The 9,302-nt window shown below is 33.1% G+C and overlaps 1 protein-coding gene across 1 annotated transcript; it reads left to right on the top strand.

Moving 5' to 3' along the window:
* The first annotated feature begins 963 nt into the window (after positions 1-963).
* Positions 964-8,257, top strand: LOC132029699 (protein trichome birefringence-like 41). Its single transcript, XM_059419026.1, has 5 exons — positions 964-1,396; positions 4,045-4,216; positions 6,016-6,191; positions 6,769-6,927; positions 7,751-8,257. The coding sequence occupies exons 1-5, from the start codon at positions 1,140-1,142 to the stop codon at positions 8,046-8,048; spliced, it is 1,062 nt and encodes a 353-aa protein (XP_059275009.1). The 5' UTR covers positions 964-1,139; the 3' UTR covers positions 8,049-8,257.
* Positions 8,258-9,302: the final 1,045 nt, after the last annotated feature.

The following is a 9,302-nucleotide window of genomic DNA, read 5'->3' as shown; positions in this document are numbered from 1 at the left end:
TTTCCTCAAATCTTTTAAGAAATATCCTCACACCCTGTTCAAATCTTTAGCTTCAGTTATATAATCTTTTTTCCTGCAAATACTTTTCACATTCTAGAAAATTACTACCATTTTGAATTTCTTATAGTGATCCTTCTCTTTATTGTCATATTTGTTAAAAAGTTGAAGTAACCTTGGCAAGAGAGCCAAAGAAGCAGAAAGTGGAAAATGTTTAAGGACCAAGATCTCTCCATTAGATTGATGGAAAAAGAATATCTTCATGAAAACCCCAAATAAGAATTTCAAAAATAAAATTTTCTGAGAAAAAAAAAATGATAAAAAGCAACAATTGGAACTGTAAAATATTGATTCTATAAGCTATTTGGTTGATGGGTTTTTCATCAATGAGTAATGAAGAAATTGCAATGTTCAATAATGAAAGAAATTGCACGAATTGCCCTTCAAACGGACTGGTGTGTGGCGAAAGGGCAGGGGCGTGGGTTGAAGAAGAAGAAAGGGTGGTGGGTGGGGGCACGTGGGTGGGAGAGGGAGGGCGGGGGGTAGGGTTAGAAGAAGAAGAAAGAGAAAGGAAAAATAAAATATTAAAAAAGTATAATTAAGTATAATAAATTGTCATCCAATTAGAAGAGGACATATGTACAACTGGAATCATTTTTGATATTTTTTTTCCCTTCCACGCGCTTTTGAGAAAGTCAACACACTTTCTTGCGTCACCCGTATTTTTTATATTTAATTAACTTGAAAGTTGTTAAGGGGGGCAGAATAAATACAACTTAAGTTTAGTTCTTAAACTAAGTTTTCGTCGCCGAGTTCGAAGTCAAATGATGTCTTTTCTCAAGGTAAAAAAATCTTATTTATCCATGCCGCATCCCTTGCGGTATCTACCGTGGTCAAATATGTGCAAAAATGTGAAAACCTTTTCTTTCTGACAATTTTTAACTTACTCATACGTAAATCTCACTTGCTTTTCAGAAAAAGTTAGTGATATTTAAACAATCTTTCTCTCTTCCTAGATCTTAGCAATCTAACAATTCGTGAGCACATACATATACAGACAGAAACACTCATATTAAACGGCATAGAGAAACAGACAAGTAGCAAAAAAAGAGGCAATTCTTCTCCAAGATTAATTAGCAGCCATGGGCTTCATTGGTATTTTAACAAGTCTTTTTGTGCTGCTTCTTCACCATTCAAATGCAAATGCAAATCCAACTTATAATCCAAAGCAGAGTTGCAACTATTTTGAAGGAAGTTGGGTTGAAGATGAAACATATCCTCTTTACAACTCAACACAGTGTCCTTTCATTGAACATGAATTCAATTGTCAAAGGAATGGTCGACCTGATCGAGATTACCTTAAGTACAGATGGCAACCCCATGGCTGCTCCTTAAAGAGGTAATTCTAATAACTCCATATCTCTATCACTAAAAAAATGATAAATTAAAATTAGCTACAAAACGTTGTTGATCTATCATTGGATTGCTTGTAGTTTTGATAATCAGTTGAGAATCCGTCACTATATGAATTAGGGGCGAATTTTGTTGTTTAGCTATAAAATCTGTTAGTCACTAGCTAATTCATGTTTTCTTGTTTACTAGTGTATGGTTTTTGAAATAAAACTTACATAGAATGTTATATAAAAAAAAAAGTCCGGTGCACAAAATATCTCGCATTGACAGTGTTCAGGAAAGGGCGGCACCTCAAGGGGTGTGATGTAGATAGTCTACGTAATGCAAAAATTAGTGATTGCTTTCATGGCTCGAACCCGTGACATATAAGTTAGACCAAGATAACTTTATTGTTATTTCAAGACTCTCATTCTGCAAATAATGTTATTTGATTCTTGTTTTTGAATCTTTCTATTCTAAAGATGTTTAATTACAATCTATGTATATATGTAATGTGCAATGATTTGTGAAAGTGATGGAGATTAGAGGGAAGATTTTTGAAAGAATAGATGGAGGAGGGGGCATTTGAGGTGTGGAATAAATGTTTGTAATTGTATGGTGACCCGTGACCACCGCCAGAAAATTGGCAGCTTTGATAATGATTTCTGAATGGGGAATCTCGAAGCCCACAATACAATCTTTGCTCTGCCTCTAATTGATCTTTCCTTTTTTAAATTTTATGTTGGTGTGCGATATCTATCGGAAACCCCCTCTCTATTCCACAAAAGTAGGAGTAAGATCTGCGTACATCTTATTCTTTCAAACTCCACTTATAGAATTATCTTTGGGTATGTTGTTGTTCTTATCGTCACATTGGTGTGCGATACTCGATTTGGTGTTCCGATTAATTTAAATTTGCACGGCTTAAAACCCATCAAAGGAGAAGAGCTTCCTATTAATTTTTTTTCCTTTTCATTTTCAGAGTTTAAATCCATACCTAGAGAAATCCATTCCTCCATGCCACCATAACCACAAATGGTGTAATTGACTCTCATTCATTTCTCTGTTTATCCCCCCAAAATTGGTCCGCTTTTCCCCCAGTCATTATTGTCAAGTGTTTAATACTACTATTAATCATTTTAACAAATTGAATTTGTTCTAAAATGTTTGACTACGTTCGGAAACGTCAGAATTGGCATCATTGTTACCACACGGGTGTTTTTCAGTTTTATTGCTTGCAGAGGGCAAATGATGTCACCCTGTTGTTTGATTTATTTCAATCATATCTATTTTTGGGGTTTCTACAGTAAAGATGTATTCTTGGTCCCAAACTGACTCGGTATTAAAATATGCCCATTAAACAAATTATGTGAGTCATATTTTCATGAGTTAATATTGTCATCTTTACTTACAATAAAGATTAGTTCTTGATCTAAAATTGTACCATGTGATTGTGAAAGGTGTGATATATTATATAATTCCTAAAAAGTGATAAGAAAAACATCAAAGAATGGAGAAACCAATTAAGACCTTGACCACTCGATGAAGATCAATATCTAGACATGTTCTGTTTAAAATAGACTTCAGATCCCTAAGTCTAATTGGCAATTTGATAGGAGATTACCACACATGAAAGTTGTAACATACTGCAAGGCGAAAGATATCTTACATAGATCCTACCTCCCATGTGCAAATAATTAGAAAATAATAAAATTTGTTAAACAATGTCAGGGAGCCAGTGTTGGGGGTCTAGGATGTTTGTTCCCTGTTGCTCTTTAAAACTACTTTTACAAGGTGTAGGGTCCTCCCCTCTCACTTTTTGTCAGATTTCCAGTTGTAAAAATAATCATTTCATTATGGTGGCTGAACTGTCACTATAAACTTAATTAGCTTTGGAATATTAATTAAACCAAGTTATGGAAAATCTTGACTTTTGTTTCACTTAGTTGATCTCGTTCTGATGTGATCTCATGGTACTGTAATTTGAATTGTAACTTATTGACACAAACATTTTATCTTTTTTTACTAGAACAGTCATAATTTTGTGAAAATTAAATGCATCTATGGCCCAATCACAATGATAATCAAACATTTATTATATTGTAGGTATGGTATTGTTACTTTAAATGTAATATTTATTTTTATTGTTACTTAAATTTTACTGTATGGTATTGTTAAATCTCTGTTGTTACGTAATGATGAAAAATATCATTTTATTTAACGATCGACTTGGTGTGATCGCGTTGTTATTACCTTATTTCTTTTCTCATCTTCGTGTTACTTATTATTTAATAATTCCGCTTACCCTTTTCCTTACCTAGTGACTCTACCCCATATTCTTCCTTTTTTATTTTGTTAAAATTATAAGCTTACTCATCTTATTGCTAGTATTTGGCATTACGAAACGATGGAAAACAATACAATCTATTCAAATATTGTATTCATTAAAATAATACCGCACACTATAATACAATACAATATGATATATTATGAAACAATACATGACATCCATCCAAACAAGGTGTTACAAAACCAATGTTAAACAACTACACATACAACTAAATAAAGCAAGCTTTTCATCCTATTATCTTTGTTAATTAAATTAAAGCGGATGAAAACCCCACTCATTAATTTTTTGTTCTTCTTATTATGCAGATTTGATGGGCGGGCATTCATGCAGAAATTCAAAGGTAAAAGCATAATGTTTGTAGGAGATTCTCTCAGTCGAAACCAATGGCAATCACTTGTATGCCTTCTTTACACATCAGTCCCTAAAACCAAATACAATGCAACCAGAGTTGGCGATGTCTCTATATTCACCTTCTTGGTAATTTTTCTTTATCATTTTCCCTACATACATATTTGCGACTTAGAGCCCGTCTGAATTAACTGATTGCAAAATAGCTGATAAGGTTTAGGTATTCAAAATATTTTTAAATGCAGAAACTGATTATAAATAAATTATAGCCTGTTTGGCCAAGTTTATTTTTCTCCCAAAAGTATTTATTTTTTCAATAAGTGCTTATTTTAAAAAAGTGAGGTGTTTGACCAAGCTTTTGGGGGAAAATAAGTGCTTTTGGGGAGTAGTCGAAGCAGTTTTCAGAAGCTAAAAAAATAGCTTTTGCCCAAAAACACTTTTTTGAAAAGTACTTTTGAGAAAAATACACTTAGAAGCACTTTTTAAAAGCTTGGCCAAATACTAATCGCTGCTCAAAAGTACTTTTTAAATTAATTGGCCAAACACAAACTGTTTTTAGCCAAAAAACACTTTTTTGAAAAGTCCTTTTGGAAAAAACACTTTTTAAAATAAGCTGATTTTAGAAGTTTGGCCAAACAGGCTATTAGTTACGTATTCGGATAGAAGTGTTGAAATTATTACTCCATCCGTTCCAATTTATATGACACTTTTCCTTTTTAGTTAGTTTAAAAAAGAATGACACATTCTATATTTAATAACAATTCAACTTTATGAAATGAATCTAGTCACACCAATTTATTTGATTTAGACCACAAGTTTCAAAAGTCTTTCTTTATTTCTTAAACTTCGCGGCAAGTTAAACACTTTCATATAAATGAGATGGAGGGAATAATAAGAAGTTGACGTGTTTGGTAAAAAAGTGTTGATAAGCTACTTTTTTGTTAGAATGACTAAAATGTCCTTAAATTATTTGTAAAAAATAATAACATAAATTTAAAGTATCCGTGTAAGGAAAAAGAGGAATGGGCGATATAGAGTGAAGAGGAAGTGACGATTTTTGTTTTGAGAAAAATATTTTGTGAATTAGATAAAATACTGTAGTAAAATACTTGCTCAAATCAAAAGTATTTATCTGAAAAGTAATAGGTTGGGGATGACCAACTTATGAATTTTGACTGACTTTAACTTATAAGTACTTTAGTATTCATCAAACGCATAACAAAACAAAAAGTGCTTATAAGCTAATTTGACCGGCTTAGGCTTAGCCAAACATCCTCTTACTTTGTACTCAAAATTATGGTACGATCAATGAAATTAATAGTAGGAAAAAAAAGAATCAGGTTCCAAGTTTGTGCTGTCACATTTGCCTCTTTAGTGTAAGTCCACTTTCTGATAATGAAGGATTTGGCTCTTTTAGTGGAAGATCCACCTATCTTATGTAACAGAAATTGTCGTCTTCGATTGAACTAGCAATAGTTGGAGCAAATGTGAACCTAGAAGCACATGTTACAAGTGCCAACTTCCAAGATCATGTCCTATTTGCAAGATTTTACCAAGTTTTGCGCATACAGATCTATAATTTTAAACCAATAAAAGTAGAATACGTACCATAGCATTTATAACTCCTCTTTAGAATGTGGTGCAAACCTAATACAAATGTATGTCCTAAAATTATGTAACACTAAACCAAAACATCGTAACGTGAAGCACACCCTCTTTTGTGGTGCATCCTTCCCTAGTATGGATTTTCTTTTCTTCCATCGAATATTGATTAACACGTAATCGATTGAACACTATTTAGAATGACTCTTATGCTCCGAAATGGTTTGTTTCAAATGTTCTTGAAAATTTTTGCTTCCATTGAACCATTTGTATTGCACTTAAACTCAATTTAAATCGTTAAGCTAACAAACATATTTTATTTTCAGGATTTTGGAATCGACGTGATGTTAGATCGGAGTGTGTATTTGGTCGATGTTGCGAGGGAAGAAAAGGGCAGAATCTTAAAACTGGACTCAATTGAAGGTGGCAAATTGTGGAATGGAATTGACATGCTCATATTCAACACTTGGCATTGGTGGAACCGCAGAGGAGCCTCTCAACCGTTAGCTCTGACTACTTCCTCATTTTCATTTTGCTTAATATACAGATAATCCGCTAATAAATTTCTTTTATACACTCGAATTACACTTTGTTTGTTTCAATTGAGCACGTAAAAACATGAATAAAGTGTTTCTATTAGATACTTTTGATTTAAATTTTGGAATTTGTTTTGTGCATGTTATTAAGTGTCCATTACGTAGATAAGTTAACCACTTAAAATATATCACCTCCTTTAATTATATGCATTGGCCTCAATAAGCTGTAAAACCTTAGACTTGTTCCAGTTGAGGTTGGTGCTTATAATTAAAGGAGATGACCTATTTTATATGGTTAATTTAACTACCTAATAGACGTTTGAAAGCACGCAAAAAGGTTCTTCCAATATTATTTGAATTGAGAGTGTCTGATAAGATCATGTGTTCAGGCGCTCAATTGGATCAAGTCATAATTTGAGTGTTTAAATAAAAGTTAATGAAAAGTTTAAGGGATTGGCGATATATTAATCCTTCTCATTTTAGCACAACACAATTGAAAATAAAAAACATCACATCCTCACTCTGTCGCTTTTTATTTTGCAGATGGGATTACATTGAAATAGGTGGCCAATACTATAAAGACATGGATCGTGTGGTTGCTTTTGAGAGAGCTTTATATACATGGGCTAAGTGGATTGACACCAACATTAATCCTGCAAAAACTATGGTGTTCTTTCAAGGAATTTCCCCATCACATTACAAGTAAGTGCTACAAAGTTTGACCAATTAAGAGTTAGCATGATTAGGTCTAATTTTACTAGGATTAACTTCTCAAGATCTAATAAATCCTTTCTCTCTTTTTCCTTAGATCTAGGACAAAGTTTCCTGGATAGTCATTCGATTTTTACTTTATTATAATAAAATCATAAAATTTATTTTTGTAATGAAAATAATAACTCAACTATACTTATATTTGTATATGTCATTCGCAGTACAGAATGCCAGCAACTACTAATTAATTTCGCTACAAAAAACACAGCTAAACTACCAGATGTATAAAATTGTAATGTAACTATAATTAATCACATTACAATTCACCTAGCATAACTTGTAGAACCACTTAAAATTTTCAAAACTTGTCTTCTAATCTAACATAATGCTCACATATTTTACCATGTGGCATATCATGCGTTCTTTATATTTTACGTGGGTAAAAAAAAACATTTTATTTTTAGGTTGCTGAAGTGAAGTTCTGCTTGTCTTTCTAAGATACTATTCTACATTTTTTGACATTTTATATAGACATGGTTAAATTATTTTTCCATTACAAAAATTAGTTTATTTTTTACTTTAATATAATAAGTGAAAGTTAGATAACCATCTTTCAAATTAATCTCAAGATCTATTACCATATTAGTTTAACAATTCATATGTCATTCATTGTGTGTGTCTATATATACACACACACATATGTATGTATGTATGTATGATGTCAAAGACTAATTAAAGCAATCTAATTCGTCATGCAAGAACTGAATTTTATATTTGATCATTTCATGCTATTTTTTCTTCGTGAATCCAACAGTGGTACCGATTGGAATCAACCAGGAGTAAAAACTTGCTTAGGGCAAAGGCAACCAGTAAGTGGTTCGATATATCCTGGAGGTTTGCCCCCAGCATTGACAGTGCTTAAGAAAGTGTTAGCCACAATTGAGAAGCCAGTGACATTGCTTGATGTCACGAATCTTTGCCTATTGCGTAAAGATGGACATCCTGCAATTTATGGGCTTGTTGGAAGAACAGGAATGGATTGTAGTCATTGGTGTTTAGCTGGAGTTCCTGACACTTGGAACGAAATATTCTATAACTTTATAAGTACTTAATTGAACATTTAGTATTGCTATTTCATTAACTTTTCGAGCACTTCAATCTTCCTTTGTCACTTATATACAGACAAGAGAATAATTGATTATTTGAGAAAACATTAGTGCTACATGTTGTTGGCATATGTGTTGCCATCTTTATAACAAAAACCTTTGAATCTTTCTTTGAGTTTTGAAGGAAAAGTCAAGGCTATTTTGATTTGTGCTTATGATTATACCTATCTTGGAAAGTAATACTCCCAATGTCCCATTTTACATGATGCTCTTTCTTTTTAGTCACAAATATATTTAAAATTTATTTTAGACCACAAATTTCAAAAATCTTTCTTTCTTTCTGAAACTTCGTGCCCAGTGAAATACCCTCATATAAAATGGGACAGAGGAAGTAGTTGATTTGAAATTATCTTGTTATTTTTAGTAGATTTGAAATAATCTTTGAAATAAACTATTTTGAAAGAAAATGTATTTGATTTACAAGATTTTTTTAAAGAACAGAAAGCTATATTTGCAGTCAACCAATTTATCAAACTATTGGGCTAAAACGATCCAAGAATACTCTTATACGGTGTGATATTGTCCGCTTTGGGTCAAGCTCACAAGACTTTTCCAAAAGGCCTCACAACATTAAGAGATCCTACACCTTTAGTAGCCTGGGATTCATTCAAATTTTATCAACGCCGCGGATTTCGCCGCACAACCAACAATCTCCCATTCGAACTAGGTTTCGCGTGACTAATCTGCATGATCAACGGGTCTTCCCCTTGAAATAAGTTCTATGTGGCTCATTACGCAGTCCACAGATCAATTTCCGAGATTCATTGTGTGCACCCACATCATCTAAGTATTTAAGGCAACCGAAGCCCGCGACTAGCTTCCTCGTATGTGCGTCTTTAAGCTCCTAAGGGAAAGTAAACCGAGCTCCACACCATCATCTGCTTTTGTCAAATTCGTCCCGCTGAAATTAGGCTCCGATATCAATTGTTGGGCTAAAATGGTCTAAGCATATTCTAAATACGATGTGATACTGTCTATTTTGAGCCAAGCCCGCACAGTTTTCCCCTGATAAACTCAAACCATTAAGAGTATCCAACACCTCACCTGACAATGATATTGTTCATTTTGGGCCAAGCCCGTACAATTTTTCCAAAAAATTCTCACACCGTTAAGAGTAGGGAAAAGGACATATGTGGCTGGTCGGCCATAAATAATCCCACCCTCTAGCCCAATTTTTTCCAAACCCAAAGTGTAGCAATT

Source organism: Lycium ferocissimum, chromosome 9 (genome assembly GCF_029784015.1).
Source record: "Lycium ferocissimum isolate CSIRO_LF1 chromosome 9, AGI_CSIRO_Lferr_CH_V1, whole genome shotgun sequence".
Lineage (NCBI taxonomy): Eukaryota > Viridiplantae > Streptophyta > Magnoliopsida > Solanales > Solanaceae > Lycium > Lycium ferocissimum.
The sequence above is the reverse complement of the archived record's forward strand: the minus strand, read 5'-3'. Positions and strand labels throughout refer to the sequence as shown.